At 38.6% G+C, this 14,077-nt stretch overlaps 3 protein-coding genes and 1 long non-coding RNA gene across 5 annotated transcripts; 1 reads left to right on the top strand and 3 right to left on the bottom strand.

Moving 5' to 3' along the window:
- Positions 1-292: 292 nt before the first annotated feature.
- On the bottom strand, positions 293-2,810 carry LOC104745054 (cytochrome c oxidase assembly factor HCC1). 2 transcript variants are annotated; one of them, XM_010466216.3, is made up of 7 exons: positions 2,452-2,810; positions 2,156-2,371; positions 1,968-2,058; positions 1,280-1,492; positions 1,103-1,192; positions 886-1,018; positions 293-633 (listed from the first exon to the last, which is right to left on the bottom strand). In XM_010466216.3, the coding sequence occupies exons 1-7, from the start codon at positions 2,608-2,610 to the stop codon at positions 525-527; spliced, it is 1,011 nt and encodes a 336-aa protein (XP_010464518.1). In that variant the 5' UTR covers positions 2,611-2,810; the 3' UTR covers positions 293-524. The 2 variants fall into 2 exon arrangements, with proteins under 2 accessions (XP_010464518.1, XP_087345699.1); XM_087489573.1 differs by having other exon boundaries at positions 1,955-2,058; positions 2,452-2,754.
- A 1,146-nt stretch (positions 2,811-3,956) lies between these two features.
- On the bottom strand, positions 3,957-7,843 carry LOC104745053 (importin subunit beta-1). Its single transcript, XM_010466215.3, has 3 exons — positions 7,434-7,843; positions 4,506-6,933; positions 3,957-4,401 (listed from the first exon to the last, which is right to left on the bottom strand). The coding sequence occupies exons 2-3, from the start codon at positions 6,923-6,925 to the stop codon at positions 4,203-4,205; spliced, it is 2,619 nt and encodes an 872-aa protein (XP_010464517.2). The 5' UTR covers positions 6,926-6,933; positions 7,434-7,843; the 3' UTR covers positions 3,957-4,202.
- Positions 7,844-7,989: 146 nt separating this feature from the next.
- LOC104750531 (uncharacterized) lies at positions 7,990-8,647 on the bottom strand. Its single transcript, XR_015582025.1, has 3 exons — positions 8,522-8,647; positions 8,326-8,452; positions 7,990-8,240 (listed from the first exon to the last, which is right to left on the bottom strand). It is a non-coding gene; the product is annotated as an uncharacterized LOC104750531 (long non-coding RNA).
- Positions 8,648-10,181: 1,534 nt separating this feature from the next.
- On the top strand, positions 10,182-14,040 carry LOC104745052 (importin subunit beta-1). The gene is made up of 3 exons (XM_010466214.3): positions 10,182-10,550; positions 11,055-13,482; positions 13,561-14,040. The coding sequence occupies exons 2-3, from the start codon at positions 11,063-11,065 to the stop codon at positions 13,760-13,762; spliced, it is 2,622 nt and encodes an 873-aa protein (XP_010464516.2). The 5' UTR covers positions 10,182-10,550; positions 11,055-11,062; the 3' UTR covers positions 13,763-14,040.
- Positions 14,041-14,077: the final 37 nt, after the last annotated feature.

Here is a 14,077-nt window from a genome sequence, read left to right as displayed (position 1 = left end):
CAACACGTTAAACTCTGACTTAAGACTGTTCCAACAGACGTTGAAATTGACAACATTTTTATAGTTTAGATAGAAAATTTAAAATTTAATACAGTTCATGTTGTTATTTACAGGGTGTTGGAGTTTAGGTATGAAAAAAACTGTTCCACAAATAGTTGGAAATGATTTCTGCTGTTTCCATTTGTTGATCATAGAAGGGTGATCGAAGTAGGGTTTGACTTTTTTCATTTTTTACCACTCGTTTATTTTTGAAAATTGTTTTCTTCTTCTCCATGAGAAAAACCAAACCAAATGTCATGTAATAATCACTAACTCATGACTCAATACATATCCTTAAAATCCCTTACTTTGTGTTTGATCGTGTGCAAGCTCGGCCAAAACAAGAATTTGATGGTTTTTTTCAAGGAAAACACAAGCTCCGTACACGGTGAATTTCTTATTAATTTCGGTGACCTTTCAATAATGGGAATAATGTAAAAAAATTAATCACCTAATTAAAATGTTTGTCGTTCATCGAAGGCTCTTTACTTCCGGTATTGTCCGATCTCTTTCACAACGCCCTCGGTCAACGAGTCAACATCGTGATTCTTTCCATAGAATTTCACAAAATTCATCTCCGGGCTCATCAAGTACCTTCACCCACAACATGTTTTTCTATCAAAACTCCAACCCACCAAATAAAAGAGATCAAACCCAAAAGATGAATATATACATGACTAACTATATGAATTTCTGATATTTGGAGGATAGATACAGTTTTTTATATTTTGATGTGTATATATATCAACATGAACAATTTGTAAATCTGCATGTTAATTTTTGTTCCCATAACTATAATCTTCCTAACAAAAAGTTAAGTTTAAGGGATAAAATAAGTTTACTCACATAACTATAGAGTGATCAACGAGATAGTCTGAATCTTCCTCTTCGGTCTTCATGTAGTAAACCCGGTAAGATCGGGCCACTGATTTGATTTCTTCAGGGCTCCCGGTTAACCCAATCAATTTCGGGTGAAATTCTACACAAGAAATATCAGACTCCATGAGTTTTTTTCATTTCAAAAACTGAATGCATTTTTCTTTAGGTGTGAAAAAATATCTACCTTTGACATATTCATGTACTTGCTGAACTGTGTCTCTTTCAGGATCCACAGAGATAAACACTGGTACCACATCTACTCCCGACTTCTCCTCTGTGTAAAGGTAACAATAGAACCTTAGAGAAAAATAAAACTCCAAATGTGGAATCAATCACACAAATGAAAAAAAAAAAAACTCACTGATTTTGTCAATGGCAGCAGCTAACTTAATAAGCTCGTCAGGACAGATATCAGGACAATGAGTGAAGCCAAAGTATAAGATGCTCCATTTTCCCATCAAGTCTTTCTCCGTCACACGTTTCCCATCGTCTCTTATAAGGCTGAATGGTCCTCCAATAGCTGCTTTTCCAGCAGATGGCCCCTCCTTGACGGCTATAGATTTTGTATTTATATCTAAACCAACAAGAACCCGAGTCAATAATACAAAGAAGAATGGCGATAAGTAATAAACCAATAAGATTTTAGAAGATACATGAATTCAACACAAATGATCAGTAAGCATTTGCTCAGTGATTGAAGTGATCAGCTCCTTTATCTAGTCAAGTTTTATCACTAACCAAATCAGCTGTTTTAACTGAGCTCTAAAATTGTTTCAGACATCGTTTGCTATGTGATCATTAAGGTACAAACCATGTATTCAATTAGGAGAGTGTCTACAATATTACATTTCAGAACTCCAATAAAAAAAACGTACTCCATGATGCAAGATACTGAGAGCTCGCTCAAAATCCTAGCAGTCTTGCAAATCCAAACTAAAAAATGGGAGCTATATAGAGCAAAATCACGCAACACTAGTCTACAGGATCAGGTTCTTATTACGTTTTTACGTAGATATGTTCATATAAACAAACTCACCATAAATGAGTACCTTCAATATGACGTTTCTTTTCTCCATTATAATAGTAGACCAATCCAGCTCCAGTAGCAAACAGCAAGAAGAAGCTCATCCATGAAACTGGCTGCAATTAAAAAAAATAGATTCCTAATCAAACATCAAATCAAGACAATGCTTCTCCTGAAACTATCTAAACGAATCTGTTCAATAAAACATTTTACCGCTCCACGAACGTCTCTTCCAGAACCACGGTCATTTTTCTGATTTGAACCACCGTCAGAACTCTCTGATCCTTCAGATTTCTCATTCTTATCGGAAGAGTTTGATTCCGACTTACCGGAGTCAGATTTAGAGGTTGTTGTATCAGAAGCAGAAGTACTCATCAAACGTCTCTGAACCATCTTCGACCGTTCGATTCCACAATTAACTGTAAAAAACTGCAAAAGAAGCATCGAAATTACAGAGCTAAAAAAAGAAATCAAACAAAATTGGGAAAATGATGAAGAAAATTTCGAACCGATCGAGGGAGAGAGATATCTCCATGACGAAACGCGTCGGAGATGTACGGCGGCGATGGAGGAGACGATGTCAAAAGTAGATCGCTCGAGACGCGAATCCAACGGCAAAGTTGAACGGGACGAAGACGGCTTGCGGTTCTAAATAAAGCAGACGCCATTGACGAACCGATTTGTTCTCTGAGAAATTCACAAAATTGGAGCTCTGAGGTTTTTTTTAATCTGAGAGAGAGAGAGGAACAAAGGGGGAGGTTTTAGTAACACTCTCTATTAAAAACCTTCTACAATTAAAACGACACCGTTACAAAATAACGGCAAGGTTTGCGCACGCCTTTTATACAAACACAATAGCGTTCATCTTGAAGCTATTAGTGGATCGATAAGCCTATTAGTGAATCTTCTTCAATCGACAATAGAGAAAAGAATTTTTTAAAAAAAAGTTTGACCAATAATATGATTACACGTCGAATGTTTATTTTTATTTAAAAACCTTCTCTCTAAAGTTGGAGCGATGGATTAGGTCTAATAGGTATAGTTTTGCAAATATTATTTTATAGTTTTGCATTAACTGGTATAGGATTAGATGTAGCTATATTACAATTTTTATGATCTTAATTGGTATTTAGATGAAATACATTCAAAAGTTATTATATATTATATTTTACAAAAAAAAGACATTCAAAGTTTAAAATCCAACTGTTTTGTTAACGTTTGAAATTTGTACGAAAATACTCATTTAAGTAATTATTAAATAATATAAAATTCCTTCACATCGTATATATAAAAAACTCACTTAGTGTATTTGAGGACAATCACTAATTCCCATGATGAAAATCTATTCTTTAACAATCTAAATAATCAAACTCAAATAAATTTATTTTAGATTAATTCAAAGCCATAGATAGTCTTTAAACAGATAATCTATGATCGATTGATTGGAAGTATGAGAAGGTTGAAGATCATCCCTACCTAGATGCTTTTCTCAAAGAATTCAAGAAAACCATATATTAGTGTCTGGTTATATGTCTTTGTCTTGCTTTGAATTTTGGTTTTTTTCTTTGTTCAAGACATTTGATTTTGCTTTTAAGATTATTTGCTGATATCATTGAGAATGTTTAAAAATCGTTAATAGTGTATGTGATTCTCTAATATTGGATTTATCAATTGGCCAAGAATGTGATAGTTGGGGCGATGGAGTAGGTCTAACAGGTATAGTTTTGCAAATATTATTTTATAGTTTTGCATTAACTGGTATAGGATTAGATGTAGCTATATTACAAGCTTTATGTTTCTATGATCTTAATTTGTATTTAGATGAAATACATTCAAAAGTTTATTATATATTATTTTTAACAAAAAAAAAGACAATTCAAAGTTTCAAATTCAACTGTTTTGTTAACGTTTGAAATTTGTACAAAAATACTCATTTAAGTAATTATTAAGCCGGTTTAAAATTCCATACTAGCCGGTTAAACAATAAGCTGCACCTGTTGTCAATATGACCCAGTTGAGTCAAACGACCACCCATATGTGATTGATGCTTGTATTAACCAAAGAACAAAATAGAGGCAGAACCTCAAGACAGAGATGGCCTAACACTGAGGGCAATAACAAAAAAATACACTTTTGCAAAAGCCCTGTAACCGCTATTGACATCATTCGATAGGAGACAAGATAAAAGAAGACCAAGACCCGTAGCAAAACGAATCTTTTGACAACTAAGAGAGAGTGAGACTAGACTTAAAAAGGCTTATTATGAGTGCATGAGTCTTGCGATCATGCCTTGAGTCCAGCGTGCAGTGACCTTGAGATCTTCATCCTCTGATTGGAGACACTCATTGAGGAACTCACCACAGAAGGTGAAGTTTCTGAACAACTGCTTTGTGTTCTCTCCTACAACATCTGCAAGATCACCCATTGCTGCAACCGCTGCTTTTGTCACGCTCTCATCCCTGCTCCCAAAAACATAACCACAGCAATAAGTATAAACGGAGTAGTGAAACCAATAATATATAATACAAATTGATTATCTTATTGAAAACATACAGTACATTACCTTAGGGTATCTTTGGACACTACTTCAACAAACTGCAAGAGATGTTGAGCGTAGGGTATCATAAGCTCGGCTTTTGTGTCCTTGAACCCTTGAAGTATCCCAGAGTACGCCTCAAAGATGCTTCTCCGGAGTTGGTTCGCATAATCCATAAGCTCCTCGTCAAGTGTGTCCAGCTGAGCACAGACCTGAGCAGCCCCTTGCATGATCTGAATGGCTGGAGCTACATACCTTTCAAAATTAGCACCAACCGCCAGAGCAATGTCTCCAAAGCATGAGAATATTGGAGGCTTCACCGATCTGTGGAGTGCATCGCTTTGAAGGTTTTGGATAAGGAGACCCATGATTTGATCGCAAAAAGGTAGGATTTGTTCATCCAGGGCACGGCAAATGTCACCAATCACTCCTACGGTGATTGAGCAGACTTGGTATTCTTCGAAATTCTGCAGTCCCATCTGGAGATATTTGAAGAGCTCAGGCATGTATTTCACAAACTCAGCTCCAGTCGCATAGGCAAGAGCACCAATTGCAAGCATGGCTTCTTCGTGGACACTTGAACTATGGCATCCAAACACCCTTAGGAACAACCTCATGATGTCATCTGCGTTCTGCATTATGATGGGTCTCGTCTCATCCGAGCCACTCAGCTTCTGGATTATGACTTGGAGAACACCACAAAGAGAAGCCTGAAACTCCGCTTGCTTTTCACGGTCATCAGATGATATTATCGGGAGGTCCATCGTCTCAGCTAATTTTTTCATGATGGCAGGGAGGAGATGTGCTATGATGTTCGAGGCCTCTGAAAGGTTTGAACACCGGACAACCTCGTTCAAGGTTTCATATGCAGCACCTCTTAGCTTAGACTCTGCGCCATCTGTACGCTCAGCAGCTGCAAGCAGATGTGTGATGATCTCTGTAAGATAAGGAGAGAGAAGAGACGAATTTGCTCCAAGGTCTTCATATCCCTGTGCAAGATTGTATATTGCTCCACACACCTTCTCTGCCACATTTGGCACATCTTTAATTGATTCCAGTAACACACCCACAATTCTAGGGAGGTTTTCGGGTGATATGACAGAGAAGCCACTATCTGGGGAGTGCAAAAACTCAAAGATACGGCTCAGAGACCAAGCAGTTGTGTCCCTGACATGGTTATTACCATCCTTGGTTGCAAGAAGGAGAAATTCCAAGCCAGCAGCAACCATGGGGGCAAGTTTATCAATTGTTGGTCCCTCCAAGATTGATCCAAAAGCATAAGTGGCTGCCTCCCGGCTTCGCCAATCTGGCGAAGTTATGTTTTCTACAACAAAGGGCATTACAAGAGGGACTATACCATCTCCAACTGTTCTGGCAACGAGGCCAAGGCATGTCCCACCAGCCATAGATATGTTCCAGACATCGTCGTCATGATCCTGATCCTCTTCCTGCTTCTTCAGAGTTTCTAGCAACATTTGAACTAAATGGGAAAGGGCCTGCTCTATGAAACAAGAATGGGGAGGGGATGAGTCACCAGTATCAGGACTGTCATACTCTTGACGGTCGATCTCTTCATCACAGATGGAACTCCAGAACTCGATTGCTTGGAGGGCAACACTCTCTTCATCTCCCTTAACAGCATTTGATGTGAGCTCAAAGAGTGTTGGCATGTATTGCTTTAGCACCTCGTAGTATGTTGAAGCAATGGAGACAAGGCACTCGAATGCAGCTTGCCTGATCTCTGCTTCCTTGGAACATGCTGTCTCGCATACCATCTTCATTATGTAAGTTCTCTCCACTTCATTCTCAAAATTAGTCTGAGAGAAATCAAGGGCATTCAACAATGCCTTTGCGGCTGCAAGACGAACTTCTGCGGTATTTTCAGACTGGTTCATGCCTTGCACAACTGCTGTAAGGACAGAATTCACTTCATCTTGGACAAGATCATGATGTGATATCTCTTCACAGACATAGCCAAGAGTTTCCAAGGTTGACTGCTTCAAGTGTGCGGGACTGCCTTGCTGGGTCATATTGTTAAGCAGGGATCCAACAAGTTCAGGCCACTGCTTCTGAGGAATTTCAATGGAGGCTACCTTTGCAATAACCTGAGCTGAAGTATGCCTGGCCTCAAGGGCAGATGAACCAAGAGTTGTTAGTAACAGTTCCTTGATCTGGGATTTAAGAGCAACGTCAATAGCAAACCACTGTTTCACCAGATGACCTTTTCTGGCAGAGTCTTTAGCATCTAGAGAATTCTTGAGCAGGATACCAGCTAGTCGACGGGATTCAGAAGGTTTATCATTCTTGGCAAGCTCAAAAGACAAGGATAATAAGAACTGCGGCAAGTTCTGTTCTTGGAATTGCCTGAGACTACCCTCTGCTTCAGTACGGATCCTTGCATCAGCTGACTGAGCAGCCAATAAAAACTGAGTGATCTCCATAGCCATCCTTCTCTCTGCATAACAAAGACATGTACGAGAGAATCAGCGACAAAACATTGTAAATAGAACACAACCACCACACAACTCTAAACAAAAGTAAGAAGCTACTAAACAAAGTATTCGCTATAAATATAGAAGCAATAATATACAAACCGTCCACAAGTTCATATGAGATAGCACAAGCAAGAGCAAAATTTACGAGTTTGAACATAAGCGGTACCAAATTAATATCCATACTCGGAGAAAACTATATGAGAATCTCTTATCTGAGTACAAACAAATCCGAACCAAAATTGACCTTTAAGAAAAAGCTTATGCCTATAAGTCGTGAAGAACACGAGTTTCCATTTCTACAAACGAAATCAAAGAATGTAAAGTGGCAAAATCACAGCGAAGTAACCAACCAAAGTTAATAATCCTAGAAGTAGTGAACCAAAACCTAATCAGAAAGCACAGATCTATCAAGAGATAAGCAAATCCAGAACTCAATACTCAGTTCAAACAAGAGACTTACACGGAAATCGAGGTTTCTCTCTTGGGTAATTCGCGTAAGAGCTAGGGTTTATCGCTGCAATCCAAAACCCCGCGTCCCCTGTCACTGCAGATTCTATCGACGGAAGTGTTTTTGAAAACGCCGCTCGAAAGCAGAGCAGAAATCGCTGGATCAGAAACAAATTAAAAACCCTAGAGTTGCTGAGAGAAAGAGAAAGAGAGAGCTTGAAACTGTTGAAGGAGAGATATATGAAAAAAGAAGGGAAAACGTCCTAGTTCCACATGAAAATTATCACATCTTACTAGATAAAGCCAGAACTTTCACCTCGTCTTAAATATCTCTGCACAAATGTCTCTCATCCTATATCTCTCCAAATCCAAAATTTTATTTCTAAATCTCCTTGAATCCATAATTCTCATCAATTTCTCCATAAATACAGGTTTAATTGGTTAATTATTGGTTTATTGGTTGTCTAACCAACTAACAAAAGTTGTAAACCGATTTCAACCTGATTTCGACCCGTTTATATAATTAAATCACCAATTCTTTTTTATTTTTTAAATCTCTTTTCCCCATCTCAACGAACACTATATCATATTTTCATTAACGTTTAACCAGATCATCCACATCAAATAACCCAGAGAGAAGAAGAAATAGAAAAATCCATTTAAACAAATATGACCAGATCTCAAAAATGTCAAAGCTCAATACAAACAAAGATAAAGCAACTGTGAACTTCTAAAAACCCAAAAAAAAAAAATCAGCTTCTGCTTTTGAATGCTAATGAAGGCTGCTCGGATGAATGGTCCGTCCAACCCAGAAAATCCACTGCATCCAAGAAAAATCAAATAAACAATTCAACCAAATTGACATAAAAGATCAATCATAATTGTTGTATATAATGGAGATTCACGTGGTCCTTTTTTATAGACGATTGCAGCTCCAAAACTCTTAGTTGGGTTTATTCAAGTTCTGGTGATTGGAATCATGGTTCACTGAACCAAGAACACATCAAATCCGATCAGAAATGAAGATAAAATCTGCAAAAAAAATTCTCAAATTACAAATTTTTTTCAACTCCAAAATCAATTAAGAACACAAATGATTACTGGAATGTGGAAGTCACGAGGGCTTCTCTTGGCGCCAGTGGTGGATAAGCGAGAGTTTGGTAGGAAATTGGCTGGGTTTATGCACCCACCTGAAACATATTGCCCCAATGCAAGAGACGGTGTTCATGATTTTAGAAAATGATGATTTTAGAAAATGATGATTTTAGGGTTCTTAGGTTTGAGAATTTCTGATCGGGTTATAAAAATTCTTAGACCGGGTCGGGTTTATAAGGTCAATCGGGTTTTAAACTATGTTTTATATCTGGTTTGACTGGTTTTCTAGCGGTTTAATTTGTAAATCGATTAAACCAAAAAATATGGAGAAGTAAATGAGAACTTTAGATTTGGAGATATATAGGTTGAGAGATCTTGTTTTGTGGATACTTACGACGATGTCAAAGTTCCGGCTCCATCTAGTACGATAAGATAGTTTTGATGGGGAAATAGGACGTTATCCCAAAAAAGAAAGAAATTTCAATTTCGAATACAGAGAAGAAGCGGGTGGGGAAGGGGCAAAGGCTAACACAAAATTAGTAAATTACCATATTTCGAAATCACTCCCTTAAACATTGGTTTTTTTTATTTAATCTCAACTAACCTAATTGTCTAAAATAGTTCTGATTACCTTATAATCAGAGTGATACCAATATTTTTGTTTATACTACTATGTATATAATGAGTAAAAAAAACTCTTACATCCACATTATATTTATTTTTTAGGTAATTTATTTTCTCTTTATGTTTTCCGATTTTTTCCTTATTTGGATTAAAAGATTATTCTCATCAGTCATCAACAAAATATTACATTCGCCCTCTTTCTATTTTATCTTCAGAGCAAAAATAAGTTTTAACAGTGACAATATTTTGTTTCAATTCAAGTTAATTTTGGGTTCATGTTATTGAATTCATCAACTATAATAATTCAGTTAATGCATGCTAGTTTTATTTGTTTTGGGCTTGTGGCACTCAACCTTAGGTGAACTAGTATAGTACCCCGGTGGCCCGGTCATAGACTCATAAGTCCAAGTTAATATTTAAGTTTGGAACCTCAAATACATGACTAAATATACATCTATAATTATTTTTTAATTAATTTTTACTAAACTTTCTTATTAAAATTAAACATGATATATTGATATCAGTATGAAACAAGCTATATAATTAAGTTAGGCGACTATTCAGCTACAACAAATTCTTTTAAACCTAAGAAGGTTATTTGAGATTAATGTCCATAAACAATTTATTCATTGCACCCCATGTTCTAGTGCAACAATACGTCGTATGTGGTGATTTAGAATCATTCCATAAGGACATATATATTAATAGGTAATTTGAATTTAAACTAGGTTGAACAAATGATGTTTGTAATTCAGTAGCAAGACCAAAAAATATTATCTACTAAATAAAGCAAACAATGAGAATAAGCAAAACAAGCAAGGAAATCATTTAGAAAAAGAAAAAAGTTTTTTAACGGTTGTAGGTTAAGTTTGATTTACAAACATTATGAACTTTGAATAAAATTAAATTAAATGGAATGCTTATACTCTGGTATCAAATGCAAATACGCCCACAAGTTTCCGACGATTTAAAAGAATTTTGAGATGTAAGACGGATGATTTACAAAGTTTAAGGTAACAAAACAAAACAGATTAGAACCTTCAGGGGTTAACGCTAAAATAAGTAATAATGATGGGGTGAATTAAGAAATAAGGAGTAATGAGCTTTTGCTTTGCCCTTCTTCACCTCCCCACCCGCTCCTTCCTTTTATTCGAAAATTCATCTCTCTTCAGTCTCTTCATATCTCTCTCTCTCTCTCTCTCTCTCTCTCTCTGCCTCCTTCCCCATTTTTCTTCTAAAGTCTCTCTCTCTAGGGTTATTCTGATCCAGAGGTATTTGCCCCTGCTTAGAGCGGCGTCTTGGAGAAGTTTATTTCTCAATAGAAAAATTTGCAGTGAGAGGGGTTTGGATTTGAAGCGATAAACCCTAGCGATTACGCGTTTTCTCAGGCGCATAAAACCTTAATTTCCATGTAAGTCTATTGCTTGAACTGTGTATTGAGTTATGGATTTGCTTATTTTCTCAATAGATCTATGATTTTTGATTTGGTTTTGGGTGTCACTACATCTAGGGTTTTAAAACTTTAGTTGCTTACTCGCTCGCTTGCTCTGGTTCGCCACTCAGTTTTTGTTCCTTCTTTCGATTCTAATAGACATCGTCTTCTTCCTGACTAGAGGCTTAAGCTTTTTTCCCTGGAGTTCTAAGTAAACGCTGCGTCAACTTTGGTTTGGGTTTTTTTTTTTTTTTTTAAATTGGGATTTGTTTTCTCAGAGTATGGATATTACTTTACATATGGTTCAACTTGTTCTTTGTTTGGGCTCTTCGATTTTGAACCTGAGGGATGGTTTGTATAGTACTATTGCCTTTTTTATAGTTAACCTTTACTTTGTTCTGTAGCTTTTACTTTTGTTTTGGCGTTGTGTTCTATTTACAATGTTTTGTGGCTGATTCTCTTGTACATGTCTTTGTTACGCAGATAGAATAATGGCTATGGAGATCACTCAGTTTCTACTGGCTGCCCAGTCAGCTGATGCAAGGATCCGTACTGAAGCAGAGGGTAGTCTCAGGCAATTCCAAGAGCAGAACTTGCCGCAGTTCTTAGTATCCTTGTCTTTTGAGCTTGCTAGCGATGATAAACCTTCTGAATCCCGTCGACTTGCTGGTATCCTGCTAAAAAATTCTCTTGATGCTAAAGATTCTGCCACAAAAGATCATCTAGTGAAGCAATGGTTTGCTATCGAAGTTGCTCTTAAATCCCAGATCAAGGAACAGTTGCTAAGAACTCTTGGTTCATCTACCCTTGAGGCCAGGCATACTTCAGCTCAGGTTATTGCAAAGGTAGCCTCCATCGAAATTCCTCAGAAGCAGTGGCCTGAACTTGTTGGATCGCTTCTTAACAATATGACCCAGCAAGGCAGTCCCGCACACTTGAAGCAGTCAACCTTGGAAACTCTTGGCTATGTCTGTGAAGAGATATCACATCATGATCTTGTGCAAGATGAAGTGAATTCTGTCCTTACAGCAGTTGTGCAGGGCATGAACCAGTCTGAAAATACCGCAGAAGTTCGTCTTGCAGCAACAAAGGCACTGTTGAATGCCCTTGATTTCTCCCAGACTAATTTTGAGAATGAAATGGAGAGAACTTACATCATGAAGATGGTATGCGAGACTGCATGCTCCAAGGAGGCAGAGATCAGGCAAGCTGCATTCGAGTGCCTTGTGTCCATTGCATCAACATACTACGAGGTGCTGGAGCAATACATGCAAACACTCTTCGAGCTCACATCAAATGCTGTCAAGGGAGATGAAGAGAGTGTTGCCCTCCAAGCAATCGAGTTCTGGAGTTCCATCTGTGATGAAGAGATTGACCGTCAAGAGTATGACAGTCCTGATAGTGGTGACTCGTCCCCTCCCCATTCTTGTTTCATAGAGAAGGCTCTTCCCCATTTAGTTCAAATGTTGCTAGAAACTCTGCAGAAGCAGGAAGAGGATCAGGATCACGACGACGATGTATGGAACATATCTATGGCTGGTGGGACATGCCTTGGCCTCGTTGCCAGAACTGTTGGAGATGGTGTAGTCCCTCTTGTGATGCCTTTTGTCGAAAGAAACATAAGCTCGCCAGATTGGCGAAGCCGGGAGGCAGCCACTTATGCTTTTGGATCAATTTTGGAGGGACCAACAATTGATAAACTTGCCCCCATGGTTGCTGCTGGCTTGGAATTTCTCCTTCTTGCAACCAAGGATGGTAATAACCATGTCAGGGACACAACTGCTTGGACTCTGAGCCGTATCTTTGAGTTTTTGCACTCCCCAGAAAGTGGCTTCTCTGTGATTTCACCCGAAAACCTCCCTAGAATTATTGGTGTATTACTAGAATCAATTAAAGATGTGCCAAATGTGGCAGAGAAGGTGTGTGGAGCAATATACAATCTTGCACAGGGATATGAAGACTCTGGAGCAAGTTCGTCTCTTCTCTCTCCTTATCTTACAGAGATCATCACACATCTGCTTGCAGCTGCTGATCGTACAGATGGGGCAGAGTCTAAGCTAAGAGGTGCTGCGTATGAAACCTTAAACGAGGTTATCCGGTGTTCAAACCTTTCAGAGGCCTCGAGCATCATAGCACATCTCCTGCCTGCCATCATGAAAAAATTAGCTGAGACGATGGACCTCCCGATAATATCAACTGATGACCGTGAGAAGCAAGCGGAATTCCAGGCTTCTCTTTGTGGTGTTCTCCAAGTCATAATCCAGAAGCTGAGTGGCTCGGATGAGACGAGACCCATCATAATGCAGAACGCAGATGACATTATGAGGTTGTTCCTAAGGGTGTTTGGATGCCATAGTTCAAGTGTCCACGAAGAAGCCATGCTTGCAATTGGTGCTCTTGCCTACGCGACTGGAGCTGAGTTTGTGAAATACATGCCTGAGCTCTTCAAATATCTCCAGATGGGACTGCAGAATTTCGAAGAATACCAAGTCTGCTCAATCACCGTAGGAGTGATTGGTGACATTTGCCGTGCCCTGGATGAAAAGGTCCTACCTTTTTGCGACCAGATCATGGGTCTCCTTATCCAAAACCTTCAAAGCGATGCACTCCACAGATCGGTGAAGCCTCCAATATTCTCATGCTTTGGAGACATTGCTCTGGCTATTGGTGCTCATTTTGAAAGGTATGTAGCTCCAGCCATTCAGATCATGCAAGGGGCTGCTCAGGTGTGTGCTCAGATGGACACGCTTGACGAGGAGCTTATGGATTATGCGAACCAACTCCGGAGAAGCATCTTTGAGGCGTACTCTGGGATACTTCAAGGGTTCAAGGACGCAAAAGCCGAGCTCATGATACCCTACGCTCAACATCTCTTGCAGTTTGTTGAAGTAGTATCCAAAGATTCCCTAAGGTATATAATCAGTTTAATTTTATCATTGGTTTCACTATTCAGTTTAAACTTATTACTGGGGTTATGTTTTGGGAGCAGGGATGAGAGCGTGACAAAAGCCGCGGTTGCAGCAATGGGTGATCTTGCGGATGTTGTAGGAGAGAGCATAAAGCAGTTGTTCAGAAACTTCACCTTCTGTGGTGAGTTCCTCAATGAGTGTCTCCAATCAGAGGATGAAGATCTCAAGGTCACTGCGCGCTGGACTCAAGGAATGATCGCAAGGCTCATGATCTCGTCATAATTGTATGCCTTTTCATCATCACTACTCGTGTCCTCTCTCTCTCTCTCTCTCTCTCGGTCGTTATTGTTTTGAAGAATGGTTATGGGTCGTCCTCTTTCCTCTGTCGAATGATGTGGGATAGTGGTTAAGGGGGGTTTTGGGAAATTGTTTTTATATTGCTCGTTGCTATCTCTGTTTTGAAGCCGTGTCTTATTTTTTTTACTATGTAGAAGAAAAAAAAAAACTTCTTTTTTCGGTTAATGGAATCATCCACTTATCGGTGGAAACTTTTGAGTCAATTTTGTTTATTCATCCTTCGGTTTTAGCTTAGATTTC

This window comes from Camelina sativa, chromosome 15 (genome assembly GCF_030686135.1).
Source record: "Camelina sativa cultivar CO46 ecotype springtype chromosome 15, ASM3068613v1".
NCBI classification, from domain to species: domain Eukaryota; kingdom Viridiplantae; phylum Streptophyta; class Magnoliopsida; order Brassicales; family Brassicaceae; genus Camelina; species Camelina sativa.
This window is presented reverse-complemented; position numbering and strand designations above follow the sequence as displayed.